At 41.1% G+C, this 21,759-nt stretch overlaps 1 protein-coding gene across 2 annotated transcripts in view; it reads right to left on the reverse strand.

Moving 5' to 3' along the window:
* MNAT1 (MNAT1 component of CDK activating kinase) overlaps positions 1–21,759 on the reverse strand; it is a 119,768-nt gene that overhangs the window by 10,057 nt on the left and 87,952 nt on the right. Inside the window, exon 8 of one of the 2 annotated variants that reach the window (XM_064659446.1) lies at positions 339–573. The exons of the other annotated variant lie outside the window; for it this stretch is intronic. Coding sequence (XP_064515516.1) covers positions 525–573 — 49 coding nt within the window. The 3' untranslated portion in view covers positions 339–524. Of the gene's footprint in view, positions 1–338; positions 574–21,759 lie in introns of those variants that run through there. 2 annotated transcript variants of the gene reach the window in all.

Consider the following 21,759-nt stretch of genomic DNA (forward strand, 5'->3'; position numbering starts at 1 on the left):
TCAGGTTTAGGACATAGGTCACCAGAAGAACATGGATATGTTTAAAGAATTAAATATAGAATCATAGAATCGATTGGGTTGGAAAAGACCTCCGAGATCATCGAGTCCAACCCTTGGTCCAAATCCAGTCCATTTACTATTATTATTACTCTGAGAAAATTAACCATTGTTTCCTATCTTACTACCTAGTCAGGATTATTTTCTTTTAGGCTTATCTCTTTTTTTTAAGGATAGGGCAAGTTCAGTCTTAAAGACACCACTGTGTCTTTCCCCGGGGCTCAGGGAACACTTCTCTGTGCTTGACTCTGGGAATACAGCATCACTTCTGCAGGCAAAAAGAGAGAACACAACTTTTATTCTGAAAGACAGTTCTTTTGGACACACGAATTTTTATTTCAGGATAAAAATTCCCTACTGTTCCTCACACTGCCTTTTTCTTCGTCTTCCGCACACCCCACCGCGTGCCACAAATCCCCCAGCGCAGGGCAACCACTCCATATTGATGAACTGGGGCTTTGAGAGAGCTACATGAAAGAGATTCCTCCAGGACCAGCTTCCATGTAAATTATGCAGCTGCGAAGCAAACAGAGCACTTTCTGAACAGAGCACTCAGTCAGGAACACCTACAGACAGAGGATGGAGATGCAGAGACACTTCCCCACCACCACCACCACCTTTTCAGTACATTTTGCTTGATGCACAGTTCTGTGGCAACAGACCACAGGCACGGTCATGGTTGTATTATAGAATCATAGAATGGTTTGGGTTGGAAGGGACATTAAAGACCATCTTGTTCCAACCACCTTGCCATGGGCAGGGATGCCACCCGCTAGCTCAGGACCACAACTGCAGAGTCCAGGACGGCTGCCAGCTGAGAGGAGACATTTCTGCCCCAGGAGCTCTGGTAAGGACCTTAACTTTGGGCCCAAGTCTGGAAAATGGACAGTTTTAGAGGTTCTTGCACTAGAGGACTGTGCTTTAGTCCCAGCAGTGGAGGACACAGCCCCAGAGTGACTCATGTATCAGGCACAGCCACAGGCTTTGCCCCCAGATCACTGCTGATGGATAAAACATCATCCCAACACAGAAAAATCTGGTTACAATCTCAGCTTGAAAAGATGGTCTCTGCAGGTCAGACAGTCTGTTCTGTTTTCTCTGTGACACAGCATCCTCTGTTCTGACTGGGTAGCAATGAATTCATGTCATATGGTAATTCCAGCTTAATATGACTCAAACAAAATAGCACAAGATGCACAAGAAATTTCAGAGCATTGATGCTGATCAGATAAGTAAAGCTGCCAAACCCAATAATTATCTCAAATGAATACCCACAAGTACAGAGCAAATCTACTCTGTGCTCACAATTGTTCATTTTAGACAAGAAGAACCCAAAGCTATTTTCTTTAGGCAGTATGTGAAAAGTACAATTGCTGAAAGCAAAGAGACTGCAGTTTGGATGGAGGTATTTAAGGATGAGACTGTTCAGGTCAAAAGAAGGTGAGAACAGGTTGCCTGGTATTGCAGCTGCTTAGTGCTCTAATGCATCAGACCCTCCGCTTGCTGCTGATCAGGTCAGCATTTAAGTCTGATGCTGAGGATCAAGTTTACAGCTCTCAGCCATGCTGGCATCTGCTCCTCGGGAAGGCCTGGAAGAGGTGGGAGGGAGAAAGGAGAGGAGGGCAGGAGCTCGGAGTGAGGCTTCTCCTCGAAACCACGGCTGGGTGAAGGATTAGAAGCATCTGCCCCAGGCCTGTGCAGCCTTTGGGCTGAGCTCTCACACACCGACCTGCAAAGGAGCCACTCAGCCCTACTCTGTGTCACAGGGCACTCAGACAGCTCACAAAGGTGGGGGGATGAGGAGGGGAAAGAGTTGCTCTGTTCTCCTGAAAATATTTTTTTTACAGGGGAATGAAGGAAAAAAACCCACCCCTTCAATCCTAGGCAGTTTCCTCCTATCTGTCAGCATATGGTAGGAGCTATTATTATTTGGCTTAAATCTAAAGCATCATTATGCCTATTTTTCTATTTTAACAGTTTGACAAGTCTATTGTGAAATCTGGGTGTAATTCTCTGGATTTTATTGTCCTTCTCCATTGTGCCCTGGTGGAATTTCTAGGGGGGAAATGGCAGTGATGATAGGAGAACTTCATTTTACTCTCCTAAAAAGACAAAGAGTTAAGTGTCTAAATGGACTTGTTCTTTAATTTATATAATTTCTGTTGAATTAATTTTTATTCTCTGCTGCTTTCAATCTAACCCAATATCCTGAACCAGCAGCAGCACAGATACCAAAGCAGGAGTGTGCTGAGTTAGGCAGAGTCCCTTAGTTTTATCTGAGGGAGAAAAGTGCTAACAGAGTTGTTATGGAGCAGTGACTTTCACAATTGCTGAAATTCTCCACACGGATTATTTGTTAACAACTCGACTCAACTTGCAAAATGCACCCTCAAACACTGTCTCTAAAGAAGTTGTGCCTACTGATTGAACTGATTCTGCAACCCTCTGGTCAGAAAATGCCTTTTAAGGATTCACAGAGCGTGCCCAGCAATTGAGGGTATTGCTAATAAATAATGACATTTAATAAATTATCTGGTGATTCCCTGATGAGGAGAGCTCCCAGTAACACTAGGTGGCAGAAGGCTCTGTCACATTGAAGACACCTGCAGACATATACTGAGACCTAGACTTGAGCTTGATTTTAGAAAAGCTAAGGGGAAAACAGTTAAAACAGCTCCAAAATCCCATTTTCCATCCACTCTTCCAGTTTTAATTCTGCCCTAGTATCCTTAGTCCACATTGTTTCACCGTTTAAAAGATCACTGGCTATCCCTGAATGTGAATATACCTTCTAAATCTGAACCTTGAATTGCCTCTTATTCAATTCAGGTGAAATTCTGTATGTGACAGGTGATTCTATTGAGCTTTTATTCAAGTAAAAGAGGAATTTGCAGTTGAAAGAAATAACTGACCGTTGGGGAGAGTAAACAATAAAAACATACGCTGTGAGTTACCCTGAGACATTCTTGAAACCCAGCCTAGAGTGCTACAGCAAACACACTCCTGCAGCTGAAAGAAAAACAACAACCTACAAGCAAACTCATTCAAAACTGCTCAAGATTTACTGCGGAGAAGGTCTGCTAAAAATGGCATCTGCTCCTTCATGGAGATCCATTTTCAGGAGGTACTTTTGTAATTACACGTAAAATTCTTCAGTATCAGCTGGTTGCTTCTAGTTTTACGTATTTAACCCTTTAAAAAACACTTATGCTCCATTTTCCTTTATTCTGGCCACTTTCTTTTCAACTACTCTAAGTTTCTCTCTCATCCAGTATAAATCAAATGTATAAGGAAATAAAGGTGTCCTTGCCTGTGGTGGGGGTGAGGGACAGGACTAGATGACTTTCAAGGTTCATTCCAAACCCTGAACATCCTATGATTTCCAGCAAAAGACAGGTGAAGAACTATCAGCAATCACACTCAAAGGCAGTATAAGAAGAACAATCTGCTGCACGGGCTGTAACAGAAAAAGAAACAGAAAAGAAAGCAAAAGCAACGCAAGGAGGAAGCCGTAAACATGGAGGGGAAGTGGAAGACAAGCAATGTCTGGATGTTGCAAAACAAAAGGCGGTGGGAGGAGAATGACACTCTATTTCCTTAGTCATGTAAGTCTGAGTTGACAGCAAAGATTTCTTCTAGGAGCCCATGGCTGCACTGCTTTTGCACTTGCTAACCAGTAACACCCCAAATTTACAGCACCTGAGGGGTGGGTTCCCCGAGTGAAGCTGCTGCTCAGTGCATTCAGGTGGGCTCTTTTGCACCTCTAGCCATAGAGGCTCTTTGTGTTTAAATACAGTACACATATTTTATCATTCCCAGTTGTCAGCAGTGGAAATTGTCATCTAAGCAGGAAAAGATGCTGTTGAAGAAACAGGAGGTGTTGGCTAGAAAGTAAAAATTATTTTGGCCATGACAGCTCGTCTCACTGCCCGTTTGGAGGGTATGGGATCATGCCACCCATTGCAAATTGCTGCCTGAGAGGCAGAAAAATCAATAGTAGGTAGGAAAGCCGACTTGCCAAGGCCACAGCCACTGCCAGTGGATTATTAATGCATCTGTCTGCATTCTTTAATGTTTCCTAAGAAGCAACTATGTTAACTGAAAAGGTGTGACGTGTCACCAGCCCTTCTCTTCTCTCCTCTTCATTTTCTCTCTATATTAAAACCTTGGCTACCAAAGAAAACAATCACGTTTCACCTCATCTTTTCCCAGCTTTTCTGAGGTTCAGTTCCTGCTCTAGAGCAATATATACAGTCTAAGTACTACCCCTGACAAGCTGTTTGACAGCCCTAAGCTGCACATCTATTTTACCCCCAGAGCTTTGGAGTTGGTAGGGCTTAGATGGGAAATGGAGGCCAATTAAAATAAACACAGACAATATCAATGAATTCTTCAGAAAGGCACACGACAAGCAAAATGAAACACTACTGGCTTTTGCCCACAGTCAGAATTCAGCCCATCTCACAGGCTGAACGCTCTGGCTGAGGTCCAGAAAGACACTTAAGCACATGTCTTATTTTAAGCATGTGAGCAGCCTCATTGATTTTTCACTCAGGCCAGTAAGAATATTCAATGCGCTTAAAGTTAAGCACATTGTTAAGTGCCTTCCTGGAACAAGGCCAGGCTATTTAGCCCTTGCAAGAGTTAGTCTACAGAATATTTACCATTATTTTAACTTCTCAAGACTATCTTTGAGATAAAGTTTTATGGTGTATGGAAATATTTCATTCATACGAGCAGTGACTGTTTTACAGCAACCTTCAGGGACCAAGTATCCTTCCTCTTCCCACATCTTCTAAAGCAGTAACTGGAAGGGTTATCAAGACACATAAGCAAACACACCAATAAAGAAAATCAGTTTTGAAAGGGAAGCCAGCAGTCTTACTGATCTGGAGAGCAAAACAAGCCCCATAGTGAAAAGCTGACAGATATATTACTTTTCAGTGAAAACCAATAAAGTCATTTGCCAATATCCCATTCCAATACCAAGTCCTGTGCAGGGACTTTGAAAAGCAAGCTAATTGTAAGCTGAAATTAATTATCACAATAAGTACACATTCAATTGCATTTTTCCTTCTTGCCTTTACACGGAGTTAAAAACAAAACTCAAGGAAAGGTCGGTTAGTGCTTCCTCAAGATGATCTCACCACATCAGAGCACTTTAGAGATCAAAGGCACAACAAACACACTATTGCTTTTTGCTACAAAGAATCAGTGCCATTTGCTCTGCTGCAGATAATTGGATTATTATCTGGTTGGCATTATCCAAGTTCAGTATCATACCCTGAATAAGAGCTGGAGAAAGATGTTTTAAGCTAAGGAAAGCTGCACTGGGTCAGACTCAGGCTTCCCCCACCACAGCCATCCCTCTCCAGGAGCAGAAAAGGAGCGCTTGGAAGCCCAACCACTCCACTGGGACCAGAAGGACACCCTGACAGTTTGCTCCTCTTTTATGAGCAGATGTGGCTTTTTCTTTCAGTACTCGTTTCTTTCAGAAAATTTTAAACTCAGTGGTGAAAGTACAGATCTGACAGCAAGATACATGAACAGAAAGCCAGTTTAACACTAGGTCACCTCAAGTCTGGGGGTGACTCACAGCTGTACCACTCATCATGTCTTACACCAATGCAGCTCCACTGATTTCATGTTACCAACCCCACACCTGATGGCAATTCATGCCTCAGCATCACACACACCACTTTAGAAACTGGAGGACCACCCTCATGGGCAACCTCTGAGACCTCTGCAAAAAGAAACTAAGAAGATAAAGGCAGCCTGAATACTTTCTAATGAATTCTAGTTTAGCTTGAAAGAAATAATATCGTTTTTAATATCTAGAGTTATTTTACACATCTTGTTGCTGAGATTATTTGATGACATTTTCTCACCTTGCCATGCAGAGTCTGAGCAGACAGACACAAAGATGGTTAACACCAAGAAAATTTTGAGGCTGGAAGGCACACAGGGAGACAAGGTATTATTAGCATTACACACAGAATATTCTGAGTTGGAGGGGACCCACAAGGATCATCAAGTCCAACTTTTAAGGGAATGGCCCATTGTGTCCAGCCTCCCTGCGCAGCAGGGTCAGCTCAAACAGGTAATTCAGGGCTGTGTCCAGTCAAGTTTTGGCATTTCCAAGAAGGAACACTTCACAAACTCTCTAGTCAACCTGTTCCAGCGTTTGACCTCCCTTGCAGTAAATGCATTCTAATGGAATTCCCTGTGTTTCAATTAGTGTCTGCAGCATCTTGCCCTCTCACTGGGAATCCCTGAGAAGAGTCTGGCTCTGTCCCTTTCAACTCCATGCCTGCCATCAGGTATTTACTCACATTGACAAGATCCTTCCAAACCTTCCCTTCTCTAGATTAAACAGTTCCAGCTCCCTCAGTCTCACCTTACATGAGAGATACTCCTACCCCTCCTATCCTTCCTCACACCAGTGTGTCCATGTCTCTTGCACCAGGGAGCCCAGGACAGGACCCAGCATTCCGGATGTGTCCCTCACTGGTGCTGAGCAGAGGGGAAAGAACACCACATCCCTCAACCTGCTGGTAATGCTCTGCCTGATGCAGCTCTGGAGACTGGTGGCCTTTCTTTCCCACTAGGACACACTGCTGATTCATGGCCACCATGGTGTGCTCCGGGTCATTCTCCACGGAGCTGTTTTCCATCAGGTCGGCCCCCAGCCTGTACTGGCACATGGGGCTGTTCCTCCCCAGGTGCAGGACCCTGCATTTCTCTTTGCTGAACTCACAAGCGTCCCCCTGAAGGGCAGCACAACCATCTGGTGCACGAGCTGCTCCTCTGGACTTTGTATCTCCTGCAAACGTGCTGAGGGTGCACTCCTTCCCACAGTCAGCTGGGAAAGAAGACAAGAGGGAGCACTGGTCCCAGTATTGACCCCTGGGGTGTATCACTGTGTCCTGCTCTGCTTTGAAACCCAAAAATTAACAGGTGTGTTAACAACACTGGATTGTATTGATTTAACCAGTCCCCATTTGTAAATTGAGAGAGCACAATATTTTAGTATATGCAAGAATCAAGTGGTTTTGAATAGTACTTGCTGGCTCAACTCATCCTTAAAAGTGAATTTCCTTTAAGAAAACTTCAAAAATAATTTATGACTTGAGAGGAAAAGAGAGACTTTTCTTTTTGAGCTGCTTTAGTATGTAACTAACCCAAATGGCAGATTTTCTTAAGAAATCGTTTCTGCGGACAAAATTACCCCTTCACTTGAAGAATCAAGAGCAACAAAAAAGCTGTATTCCAAAACTGGGATTACAGCCAGTTTATGATGGATAAACATTGAATGCTTATGGCATAATTATAATGTCACAGCATTTGCTGCCAGAATTAGAAAAAAATATTCTTAAAATTATGCCCTAAATAGAATGGTGTTTAGTTTAGCTAAACTGAAAGCACACTCCAAGAAATGTGAAAAAACAAACTTACCATGACTCCAAATCTCAATTATGCATACTAGGGGCTTGTTTTAATAAAAGTACATTTAGTAGCTGAATAAAGTTTCTCAAAAAATAATTTAAAAGATAATTAATTCCCAATGTCCAAAAGAGTGTCACATGCAATTTCATCACTGACTCATGTAAACTAACCTCAGATTTAACCAAATGCAACTGTGATCAATATTTTGTCAATCTGAAACTATCTGGGGTTTAAGGCAACAAAACCAGATGCAAGGATGAGTAAAAAGTTGGAACCCATAAACAGAATGGAGTTCCTGGCTACTGAAAGGTCTGGAACAGTTCTACTGACAGGGAGAAGCCATAAGAATGAAAAATTTTGATAGTACTGCCACGCTGAGCAGGAGGAGAGTCAAGTGCAGAAGAAATGAACACGATAGTTTGTTTCTGTTGCATTTTACTTATTTTTTTCTCTTTTATAAATGGCATCCTCCACTCCTAGGCAGCTCAAGGCACAGACTGTTCTCCACACCTCTAAATTGGTGTACAGTCTCTAGCATGATGGACTCGCAATTATGTTCCTAGGCATTTTCCTAAGGCAAAAACCAGCAATAAACAACCTAAGAGACCAACCACATGAAATATAAACACTGTCAGATTTACCAATGTAAGCTCTTGAAAAGGCTGTAGGAGTTACTGAACAGTGAGACACAAAAAGGTTGGTTATACATAGTAGAGCTGGGCCACAAAAGAACATTGGAAACAGATTCTACCCTCACTGTGAAAAAAACCTGAATACAGGGCTGTTCTTTTTTAACCCCCAAAAATACTGATCACCTTGCAGCCTTAATTAGGGGTGACCATCCTCAGTCCTGGTTACCTAAAGGGCTCAGCCAGTGAGAAGCAAACCCATCCAGTGGACAGAAACCTCATGTCTGTCAGCCAGGCAAGACTTCCCAGCCTGTAAAAATCACCTCCTGCAGCAGTTTTATCTTCATTCTGCTGCAGCATGTGACTACCTGTAACCCTCACTGGAGAGAGGGAATGCTGCCTGGTTACTCAGTCTCACAGGAGATGAAGTTCCATGTATCTCAGAGACACAGGCCCCTTTAATTGCAGCACAGACATCCTGCTTTGTGTGTTTTTGTAACGTGCACGCACAAACACGTGTGCACAACCTGCCCACCACTGCTCTGACACCCATCCCAACCTCAGGAGAAGGTGATAGGGAATAAAAAGCTGCCTACATCGATCACTTTTTATTATTTATTTTACTTATCATCTCTTGGCAATAACACTTATCGTGAGTTGCAGTGGAAAAACCCACGAACTAAAAAAAAAACAAAACAGGGCTGAGGGAGGAGAAGGCGTCAGAGTGGAGAAAATGGAGTTTTACTCCTCAAAACAATAACCCCTACCACGACAGCCTCACTGGCTCCTTCTCCACTGACAGGAAATTTCTGTAAAAGAATCATGTGGTGCTGGAACACAAAACTGCAGAGGTTTATATATGAGACAGGCTATAGGCTTGACCAGGGATTAACAAACAGAGTCAAAAGCCCAGTCCTCTCCTCTGCCTTCCAAACACTAAAAACTTAGAATGTGACAGAAACCTGTTGACTTTGACAGAGTTTAAATTATACCAATCTGAAGCCAAAGAAGCAGAACACCTAACACTGGCAGAAAAATAAGTCTGAGGCTTCATTGCTTCACAGTCTCCTGAAAGTTTTCATCTTCACAAAACCAGGCAGAAAATCCTAGAGGACCACAGAAGGGCAGTGGATTTATGAGGTCTGAGAATCCTAAAACAAAGAGGCAGTTGAGCTAGTTGATTTTATTATTTTATCCTTGAAAGCTTAAATAATAAAAAAAAAAGTAAAAATAAAAATAAAGCACAGCAAGCACCTACTAGAAAAGCACAGTGTCAGTATTGTCCTTCAGGCATGTTTCCCTCCCCACCTCTGGAAAGTTGTCTGGCATTTGAAATAATTGGGAGGAAGAATTTTCTCCCCTGGCAAAGTCAATTAACTTCACCATATTTGTATCATCTGTCAGAGTTGACTCTGCACTCTTCTTCATGTCTGACACAAGCTTCTACACCTACTTGACAGATCAAACAGGCTTTAAAGAAATTATTGTGCTTTAAAGGGAAGTTCCGTGGTTACATCAAGTCAGAAGCTGCAAGACAAAAGGTGAGTGATTATTCTATTAGTACCTGATACACTCCCCTTGAATATTAAAATGCAGTGTAACTTTGTACTGAAGTTTAACCTCTTTTATGCAATTTGCTGTTTCATTATGAAACTCCTTTAGTCTTCAATCATCATAAACATCTGTAGAAAATTAAAGTAGGTCTTTTTCTTGCTCTGTGTTCTTGAACTGCTTAATTTCTCAAATTATTAAGATATAAGAGCTCCTTGCTATAACAAGAAATTTAAGAAACAGTGTGGGCCACTGCTTTAACATACAGCCATAAACAGGTATATGCATGTTTATGCACTGAATGTTATAACCAAGTGTTTTATCTTATTTTAAGACTACATAAAATATTAGTGCTTTATGCAACACCATACACAGTGACGTCACCAGATTACATGTCATGCCACTCTTTGGCATCATAAACCAAGTGCCAGATCTCATCACATTTTGTGGTCACTACAATTGAGGCCCAAACCCATTTCCCATTAGCCCCAGTTTAACATTTGCTGTACACCAGTGTATAAACCTCCTGACTAAAGGCAGCAAAGAAATACAATGCACACAATGTGCTTATTAATGCAGCTCTCCAGCTAAAACATAAATGAACCTATAGCAGCATGGTGGGTAATGCAGTTGTTGAAAAAACTTCGCTGTTGAAATGCATCTCCTTGTAATCCACTGTATAAAGCAACTAGACCAGTACTGCAGCTCTCCCAGATGGCAGCCAGGAACTGGGAGCACTCACTGGATGCATAACTGGGAAACAACATCAGGGTCTCTGTGTACCCTTTGCAGATTTCAAGTCCCTGAGCAGCACTGAAGGGCAAATCACAGAAGGAAAAGTCACTTTTATTTGGGCATGGCCCTATTCTGTAGTAAAAAGCTGCGTTCCACTCACCAAAGGCACTCAGACATTCTGACAAGAAAGGGGGCTTGGCCCAATAAAATCTCCTTACTAAGAGAATAAAGCCAATAGTTTCTATTGAGTTGGTGGAGCGCGGGGCATCACGTCTGACAGGCAGCTGATGGGATTGAAGGGAAGAGAGCACAGCCCTGCATCGATCCCTCAGCAGCAGGGAGAGCACTCCTGTAAGCTCACTTTAAAGCAGCCCCACACAAGTATTGCATTATCTGCCACACGAGCGCTACGGAGGTTTCCAAAGGCTTAAATTATATCAAAGGCTTATATTATGGCACATAAATCTACTGAGGGCTAATGTGATGCCCTCTGTGACTGGGAACTTCTTGTACTACAAAGGCTTTATCAGCTGGAGCCACAGAAGAGCAAAAATCACAGGAGGAGCAGAGCCGGCTCTTCCCAGACCACCTGCACTGCTCCAGCACAGGCTGGAGCCCACGAGAGTCCAAACTGCCCTAAAAGCCAACTCAAAGGTAACCCCCACACTTTACCACGAGTTTTACACAATTTTCCTGTAACTCTTTGTGGAGGTTAAAGCTGTAATTTCCTCACTTTCTGTGCGAAAAACATTCAATTCCTTCAAGAAAAAAAAATTTGGTGCTATTTCCATGGGAATCTTATGGGTCTTCTTTCTGAGTTAGCTATCCTTCTGCATCAGAATTATTATCCCTTAATCTCACTGCAGTACAAAAGCTCTCACTGTATGCTCTGTCCATTTAATGCACTGCTGCTGAATATATTCTACGCTGATCTGTGGATTAGTTTAACCAATACTGATCTTAAGTGTCTTTACTCCAAGAACTAAAACTTCTTCACCCCAAGAACTAACACATCTGCCAGTGAGACAATAAAAAGCTTAAGCTTGCCTTTAGGTTTACAACAAAAGCAGGGAGTATTTTTTTTTCTTAAAGTACCACATGCAAATTAGTTTCATAGGTGATGCACCAAAAAATATTTAAGCACAATCTACACTGATAGATCTCAAGAAATAAGTGTAAATGGGGATTCATCATCCAAAGAAGTATTTTCCCTGCAGGGATCTCATTTTATCCCGGTGCTACTCAACAACTTTCATCTATGATATGAAAGAAAATATAAAAGTCACTCTTTATAAAATATACATCTGTCAAAAAATCTGAGGGGGCTGGGAAAACAGATAAATGATTCAGGCTAATCTGCAGCACTTACTCACATGGATGTTTTCCAACCAAAGACAGCTCAGTTGCAAAGGACATGCAGTGAGGAGCAAAGAAGGGGACACACAGACACAGCACCACAAATTAATACTGAAAACAACAAAGTTAATGGTGACCAACTTACAAAACTTGAGTTCTGGTTACTTCTGGAGGTAAGGAGGTGAGTACAGACACAAAGTAATATCAAGCAGGGCAATGGGGAGGACCAAAAAAAAAAGGATTTACGTGTGGACTGAAGCCAAACTCCAAAGGTGTTCTGGTGCTTAACTGCCTTTAGGGATTTCAGTCTATCTGATGTAACAAAGGCTACAGAGGAATCTCTGACGGGATGAGATCTGATTCATCCCTGCACAGTCTGTCTCTTCCTCTGCAGCTCTGCACCTTTCCAAGCAGCACATGCTGCCCCACTCGCTGATATGTCCCCTTACACCAACACCTTTCCTTCTCTACTCTGATTTTCCTAAGCTAGTTTGTGTTTTCAATCAATTCCGAGCTTACAGTTCATGAAAACTAGCCAAACAGGTTCTTCTTTCTATTAGTTGCTCTACAAAATGTTCCCTTTATCTATTCAGAGTTCACCCTGGTTTTCTGCAGTAAGTTCTCTGAGTGTTACCTTCTCTCTTCTGGGGCAAAAAAACTTCAGCTGCGCTTGCTGAAACAATCCCTGCCTTGACATGCCTACAAAACACCTAATAACACAACAGCAGTAACAACAAGGAGTTATCACACTGTAAATGGAAAATGTTCCATAACAATCTCTGCATGCACACATATGCACACACAAACATATAAACCAATAAAATAATTCCAGTAGAAACAACAGCTTTCCTGGGTCTCCTGCATGATCAGCACAGATCATGCCCTCAAAGCAGCTGTTCTTGATGCCCTAACTCCTAATCTCTACTTGGAAGAATTATCAGTACCACTGTAGTATCTTCATCAGGAAGTTTCTTCTTCATCTTTGCCAGGAAGCAGAGAGTTTTGGGGAGCTCTTGTCCTCCCCTACATTTACCCTCACCACGTGGCAGACATTCTTCTGGGAGCATCCAAGCTTTTTACATGAGTAAAAGCAAAATTTTTGGAAACAGCTCATCAAGAGAGAATGTAAGCAATGAGTTTATGCGTGGGCTGGAGAAAAGGGGGAGAAAAAGAAGGTGAAGGGAATCCAGGAACACACAATGCTTATTTAGATGTCACTTTCCTATTACTTCAAGAAATTCTGCTAAATTTAGCATGTCTTCTGAATATTTTTTGTTTATTTTTAATTTATATTTTTTTACGTCAGAAGTATTTTAAAGCCTCTCCTTTATTTGCATTTCTTGCTTTTCATGGTGTTCTAAAAACAAGTCACAAACTTTTAGCAGTGTTGCCATTTCAAACACCAGGCTCAGCTGAAACTGCCGTGTGGTAAGATGATGCTGTTTCAGCTGCTGGAGCCCTCAAAGGACAAAAAAAAAAAATGCTGAATAAAACCAAAATATAAGTCATGAGTCAACAAAAACTCTGGGATTTGTTGCAAATAACATCCTTCAAAGCAGCCCAAAATAGAGGATGCACTACTCTTTGCAAACAACAGCAGCCTGTATTATCACCTCCACCCAGCCAGTCCAGCTCATGTGGTTCTCTCTGCTGGAAGTAACAAGTATTTCCCAGAACCTAATGCTGATATTTCAAACCAGATATTCCCATTTTCAGATAATGAAACAAAGCACCAGTGGGGGAAAGGAGAAAAAAAAAGGAAAAAAGGAGAGCTTCAAAAGGAGCTTAGATGTAAAACTACCATAGATTTCAGCAATTTGACCTTACTGTGGAAACATGATGTGCACACGTGAGTGAGGAAGGCATGAAATGGACCCACACACGAGCACTGAAATATCCTGTATTTGCTAGCCCCACTCACAAAGTATTTTTCTAAGTGGATAAAAATAGCATTAAAAGAAAATACATTGATTTTCTGTTCCTTTCTGATCTCGAATTCCCAGGGTAGAGAGCCTGTAAAACCTGCTGCTGCAGTACATACAGGCAGCTGATCTGAGCAGAGAGCTCCAGGCAGGTTCTCAGCATTTGCCTCCAAATACAGGAAAATCAGCTAGCAGCCAACAGCTCCCAGAAAAGCCAAACACCTACAAACTTGAGGATGAACAGCCTGCAGCGCCAGCACATGGCCTCACTGCCCACTCTGTCCTACAGGTAGCTACATTCCTGTGCTCCATCTGCAAACATCCCTGAGCCATGTGAGCACACTGCTCAAATATATGGAAGTGCCTGGGAGTACACACAGTTCATCCACTGTGTTGCAAAAGAAAGTAGTATCCACTCAGGCTGCCCAAGGGTAGGAACATGAAAGGCACTTCTGTAAGGCCTGATCCTGTTCCCACTGAAGCCACTACAAATCCCTCTGCCAGGGCTGAGAGCAGAACTGCACCTCTGTTCAGCTCTTATTTTTAAACCTACAACCCTCAGCACCCAAGCAAGTTCAACGGGAATTTTTCAAAACAGTGGTTTGACACAAGAGCCAAAAACAAGTCAGGGAACATGTGAACTTCTTACAGCTCTTTGGAGAAGCCAGGGAAGGAGTCTGGAGGTGTTAACTGTGAGAACTGTGAAAATGCTGAGGAGGGCAGTTGCACTAAGTTATCATTGCTGTCATCTCCATGGTCTGATACTACACTATTGATGGCTCAGATGTTTGTAGAACTGGATAACACCAGTTTCGTATGGACTCTGCTAGTCCATGCTTTTCCAAGCACATTTAAGACCTGGATAAATTGATCAAATACAGCAGATCTAAAAAATCTGTAGATCATAGAATCATAGAATCAACCACTTCTGGGTGAGCAAAAAAGAGAGAGAAGTAATAAATACAAAATACAAAACCAGCAACTTCAGTGACTGCTCTTGGACAGAAGCCAAAAGATCAAGAAGATCCTACAGCATGGACTGCTCAAGGCAAGGGACTACTCAGTCATAGCAGAGTCCTGAAGGTGAACTCCTCATTGTACTCACACCTTCACAACAATATTTGCCTCTCTTCTGGTTAGAAAAAGAGCAGGATGTACCTACATCATGGAATGAGGAAAAAAATAAAAAAGGAAGATAAGGTTTCCATATTTCAGATTATATGGAGACTCTGTATCTGTGGGACTTTTCATTCCAAAGTTAACTGTGTGCTGAAGAGAGTCTGGAACAGCAGAGCCTTTGTGCTTCCAAGTTTTGAGGTGGCCTCAGAGTGCAGATCTGCTCTTCTCTCTTGTTTCTGGAATACTTTTTGACAATTAGCAGAATCAATGACCACAGAGCAAGAAGTCTGCCCAATCCATCAAGGCCCAAATGTGAAAAGAGGAGGACGAGAGAGAGAACCTTCTAATGACAGGAAGGGGAGAAGAGGTGTAGATTTTTCTTGGCTGTATTCAGGAGCATTTCCTCATGAATTCTGGAAGAGAGTCAGGAAATAAAGATAGCAGCCAGCACTCACCTCCTGCATCCTTTTAAGGGAGAACTAGACAAACGCAGCAGTAGCAAATAAAGGAAACCATAAGTAACTTTCTCTGGGCAAGGCAGACACTACTCCAGTACACACAGTTGGCACAAACCCAAGGTATAAAGTCTGCTTGGTAAAATTCTCAATACATATTAAAAACTCAAGTATGCTGATCTCTGCATTTTTTTCCCAAAGTTGGTGGGAAAATTAAAGCATGGGTTGATGCTGCTGAGAACAGAGGAGTCAGTAAGATTCCCATGTTTAGGGGAAAGAACAAAGAGATGGAGAAACTATTATCTTGAATCTCAATTAGTGTCAATAGACTCTGGAGAGAAGAAAACCTGCACTGGAACCAGGACCACAGCACCTTTTCCATCCTTCCAGAAAGGCTCACCCAACTTCTAGACATGAGAGAGCAGAGGTGCTTGGAATCTTGTCTAGTGGGATAATGCCAGCAAAACATGGGACCTCTTCTTTCTACAGGTTTCATTCTTTTCTCATCACAAGCATATCTGTTGTTCCTATCGAGTCTACAAGGACAGAGGAGAAGGAAAGAAAAGAGAGTACTTCATTTTCCACAGAAGGTAATCCTCTTGTTCTGTGGTTATTTATTTATTTGTCTATTATTTTTATATGTGTATATATTCCTTTGCAGAGGAATAGTGGAGACCAAGAGCACAAGCACCACCTGATATCAGCAGGAAGTCAAGAGCATGGAAAATGTGCTCACCTTAGGTGAAACACCACCAGGTCAGCAGCTGACTGGATCCCTAAGCAAAAAAAAACCCTATCCCTGCAACAAATCAGGATTGATGGGTCATTAAAAACAGTGACTAAATTACTTTTTGTGTAGAAATATTTAAAATACAGAATAACACAACCACTTCCAGTACAAAAGTAACCAAGCATGTAGCAAGTGTATTACATCAACTTCAATAATAAATCTAACCTGCTAATATTTTCAACACTATATTTGTTCTCGCACACTTTCGAATTACTCCAGCACTATTTTAAACAAATCCTTTCACTGAAGAAAACATCAATATATCAAAACTGTTTTTTAAACTAATGAGTTTCCCTTTTTGCAAAGCAATTACTCTAAGTACTGAAAAGGTTTCCGTGGCACCCTCCACTTCCAACTGACAAATATCAGCAATAGCTGGATATAAAACAAACAAACTGAAAACCCCAAATCAGCAGCGTTTGACTCGAGGAAAAACATTAAATGTTTTCAAGCAGAAGCACTGAAAAACTTATTCCTACTGAAAGAAAAAAGTATGTATGCACACCTGCTGCTCTATCAATCTAAGCAGGAAACCATTTCGCTCCTGCATCATAAGTAGAAGAAAAGTGCTTATTAAAACATTAATCACAGTCCATTATATTCTGACTCCAAGCCAGAAGTTCCCATTACATCACTGAAAATATCTATTAACCAAAACCTGATTCTGACAAGTTACAGAAGTGTAGTGTTTAGGATTTAGTAATGTAAAAGTCAGTTTTAGAAGAACAGTTACACAATTGATTTTGCAGTGGCAAGCAACTATAATTAATTGTTTTTGTGACATTTATTACTGCAATGGGGTTGATTTAACTGGTGTTTCTACTGTAAAATTATTAAAAAATTATTTCAAACTTCATCTACTTTTATTAAACACATTTATTGTGAAGGCATTTAATACCTAGGACTGGCTAAACAATTTTAAAATGTGCTGGATATACCAGTACATGTAAAACTGTATTGTCTTGTGTAAATATGGGCCTTGTTTAGAACCACGTCTCACAGGAAATTATGCCAAATGAAAACCATCTCCCCTTCTCCTCTCCCACTGAAAAGGATTTATGTTTTTACATTTAATACCAGTTAAAGAAACAAAACCATGGTGGCGTTACCTTCAAGCCTGAGCAATAGTTCAGCTGTGCAGTTCAATTATGCTCAAACCCCTGTTTTGTTATTAGAAATGCAGCCTAACTCAAATGCTTCAATTTGGAAGAGGGAGAAGTGAACAACTCAATTCTTTCTGGAAGCCTGGCACTACGTGGCTTGTTAACCAAGAACAGTTTTCAACTAACTATCAGCAAGCCAAAGCCATGAAAATCAGTTCCTAGATGTGTGCATATATAATTTCCAGCCAACCATTTTAATTGTAGGTACTTTCCTCAACCCCCTGGTAGGCAGCACCACTAAAAAAAGAATTTAAAAAACAGCTATAGAGCATGATAGGAAACACATATTACGTTTTTTTGCGATTCCACCAAGTCCAACTGCAATCAGGGAACAGATGCACAAACTGCTGGACTGGAAGGAGCTAAAAACTGCAATTCTTATTGGTGTACAATACTCAGATTTTTATTTTTTTTTAATAGGAAACTAGGAAAAATAAAGAAGAGAACACACATGTGATGGGATAACATCAAATCTTAAGAAAGGTTCTCCGGTTCCAGTTTTTCAAAAAGTTCCTCCAGTGTGATATAATCTGAGGGACCACAGGGTCATTATCAAAATAAGAAAAGAGAGACTACCAGCTCTTTAAAATCTCATCATCCACCCAGATCAGTTACATACACAGGATCAAATTTATCAGTGGAATTACTGACTTTGGCAATTGGCATGCTCCTCTGGGAAGAGATCCCTCACTCCTACCACTTCTTCAGAGAAGCTTTAAACATAATTGACTCCTGCAACAGAGTTATCTGAAGAGGGTTAAAGAATTACAAGCAACTGCTTGAAAAGCTGCAGAAAACTTCAAGAAAGAAACTCCTGCACTTCCCTCTGACATTTCAGAATTTGTAATTCACCTTTGCAGCCACTGATACCTGAACAATTTTCATTCAGGAGGCTGCTTTACAACTACATTTACCAGTGTCAGAGTCAAGACTTTACTCCTCACAACTAAGGTGTTCCTGCCTCTGTAGTCCAACACCGAGTTTAAAGAAAGCATTTGGGGCTCTCTCCCAGGAAGAACTACAAAAGCTGGAGGACACTGAGGCCCTGCTGTTGCTGAAGTGAGAGATAAGCAGGAAAGATCACTCCTGCATGTGCAAAACGTATTGTTTTTTCTTGTGGCAACTACACAATTCCCAATGCAATTATCCATCTGGCTGAGGAGTCAGAGAAAGACTCGAAAAGGGCAACATGATGGAGCGCAGGAGAAGCGAGGAAGGAAAAAAGTAAAGAAAAAGAAAATACTGAGCACAAAAACTACTGACCTCAAATTTACCACAAACTTTCAGAGAAGCAACAGAAGATCTAAAATTTACCTTCTACAAAAACACACTTTTTCTAAGCAGATGGAGGACAGTCTGTGGACATAAAAAGTCACAGAAGAACCAGACATCAATAGCAATATCAATGCAGGAGATGAAGGGAAGGATGAAATCAAAGAAGGGCTTTCAATAACAGATAAGAACTGTCACAGACAATCAGATGCTTTTAAATGGCTGGTAGTAACAAGGGTTTGATTTGGTGAGACACAAAGAGTGCAGAAAATAGGGCACTTGGCCCACACAATTGCTGTATGCCTCCTGCCACATTATAACCCATCAGCAGGCACCTTTGCATGAGTGGGCACCATTCATGTGCCCACTCAACAGCACTGCCCCTACACCTGCAGAGACAACTCAGGGCTTGCCTCCTACCAATTCACAATAATAAAGCCAATATTACCATCCTGATCTTCTGAAACAATTTTAAATATTTACTGATTCATCCCACAGTACAGTTTGCAGACAAATCCCCATTCCTTACTTTAAGGCTCTGAAAGATTTTTTCCTCTTCACATTATTAGTATTTTAATAAATGTATGATTTAGTATTCAGCAAGCCCACACTACAGAGAGACTATTCTAGAATAAATGGTATAATTACATTTCCTACAGCGACCTTGTAATCTCTCGAGTATTTATTCTAGACTAAACAGCCTTACTCAGCTGCCCTGTGTCTGATTGCCGATGAAAGAAGCTTGTTTGACAACTGCTTCGAGCAGAAACATATTTTTTCCATGATTGCATGAAAAAGTAAAAAAACATTACCAGAGCAGTATTCCGAGCACAGAGACTCGTGTTAGATCGATGAGTTAATTTTGAAGCCAAAGGCCAACAAAAACAATCACTATGGACATTCTGCTGTCATGGCCAGCTTTTGAGGCTAATTTAGTGGTACATATACAACTACAGCCAACTTTACATATAAGAAACTACATGGTGTATTCAGGCTCCCTTCTTTGTTTCTTTATATATTTTCCATATTCTCTGCTTTTATAACCCCCCTGAGACCTTTTACAGTTACAGAACCCACACTATACCCACAGGTGGGCGGGCAGGAAGCAAAACTCTCCGTTTCATAAGCAGGCCACTTTTAATATATTCAATTGCTAATGACCTTGACAGAAGAGCTCCATGCAAAACACCATATTCTACAGGGTGTCGTTTGAAATGTTCACGGACGTTTCTGCCAGAAAGCTGATTTCTTAAACAGTAAGATTTCAGACTTACTAAAGGCTGCGCTCCTCGATTTCCATTCGGCTGGAAAAATTGGTGCTAATCTACCTCCCCCATATTGAATTTGCATTTCTAAGATGAAACTTGTAGGATTTCTGTGGTACTCTAAAGCATTACCAGACAGTTTCTCCAGCAAACCAAATTAGGATGGTTTACACACAGTTGTTGCCTTGGTCCATCCTCTCTTGAAAGAGACAGCACACTATTCTAAGAAAGCGTATCCACACAGTACTGGTATTGTCATTCACAGGCTTTTATTCAATTATTCATAATCAAATGAACAAAAAAAGGCTGTATGCAAATGTATCTGTGTCTTTAAGGCAATAATCACTCCTTACTGGCCAATTCTCATTCGTTGGGTGCCTGATTCAAAATTCACTGCAGCTGACAGAGATCTCTCTACTGAGGATCAGGCCCTGCAACAGGAGACTCTGGGAAATTCAGACCATATGCCTTGGTAGCCAAGAGAATTCCTGCAAGGAGTGCAGTCCTCTACTTGCCCTCCAAAGCAAGACAAGCTTTCCTTGCTCTCACTCAATCTTTTGACTCTGACTACTGAGCTTATTGAGAAACTAGATTCCATTAAAAGGAGCAGAATGAATTCAGTGTTCAAAATCAATGGGCCAAAGCAGATCAAATCAGCCCTTCGTTTGCGGCTTTTCTCCTTTTCCAAGGTTCAAGAAATATCTGCATACCCCAGTGACAGAGCAGATGTGAAAAATCACCTGCTATGACTTTTAAAGCCCAGCGCTCCTGTCACCCATTCCAAATCAATTCTCAGTTATTTCTCTGCCTTGAACCCGACACAGACACTGACAGGATTTTAGCAAAAACTAATCCAGCCAAAGACCAGCTCAGCTATGCTTTAAGAATAGTTTGGAGAGCATCCTTCTATTGCCTCACTTCAAAAAAAAAAAAAACCACAATGATTGACAGCAAAGAAGTTACACGAGTCATTTTTACATTAAGTGCCAGAACTCTACATGTGTTTTAAATTACACGACAACACTGTACAACAAAGAAATATGCAGAAATTTTCCACTTGAAGTGAAGGTTAAAAATTAAACACTAACAAAGCTCTAGCAGATATGAAATCCAACCTCACCTTAATGCAAAATTTAAAATGACTGAGCTGTCCTACACAAGGAAAAGAGGAATTAATCAATCCAGTTGTTCAAAATAAAAAGAACGGTGGGTTAAAACATGGTCATTATATGTACAGATTTTCACAGCACTCTCACTCTGCTTCAGTACTTACCCTCATCTCTTAAAATGACATTTTGCTTAGATATAATTTATCAAAGTGTATTACCTATCCTCATTACTTCAGTGGTCACTCTTGAACTTCATTTTCTTCATCTTATTTAAACAAACTGCAGTGCTCCTAACAATGTGGTTATACGTGAAAACAAGTCAACAGATGAATGGAAATTCACATTTTTCCCTAGAGAAAGGACAATATTTTTGGAGCAAACCTGATTTTTATATACACATGTATATATTCAGGTTATATCTCTCCAAAGCTAAGTAGGCAAACACAATTTTATTTTAAGCAGCCCAAGCTTGACTTGATTACAAGGTCTGCACAGAAGTTCTGCCTTGACATAAAGAATTCAAGTGCAATGCAAATAGAAATTTTTAATCTTACTTGTAAACTTCCTCTATTTTATGAGAACACTGAGGATAGGACTGGCACTGTGTTATGAGTATGATCCACTCTGGATTACAAGAGGCAGTTTCTAAACTTTGAGACATGAAGTTCGTGTATCTTTACCCAAAATGTTAATCACATAAGCAGATTTTTGATTTACAGTCAGTTTTTAAGTAGCTTGTGTACGGCTCTTCACAGCTGTAAATAGTTGGGGCGAGAACGCTGTGTGGCTGCCCCTGCTTGACATACATACTTACAATTACTGCCAAGAATGTCTTTACATTTTTCAAGACCTCAAACAAACATCATTTTGATCCTCAGGGTTTCTTTTTT

Source organism: Pseudopipra pipra, chromosome 6 (genome assembly GCF_036250125.1).
Source record: "Pseudopipra pipra isolate bDixPip1 chromosome 6, bDixPip1.hap1, whole genome shotgun sequence".
NCBI lineage: Eukaryota > Metazoa > Chordata > Aves > Passeriformes > Pipridae > Pseudopipra > Pseudopipra pipra.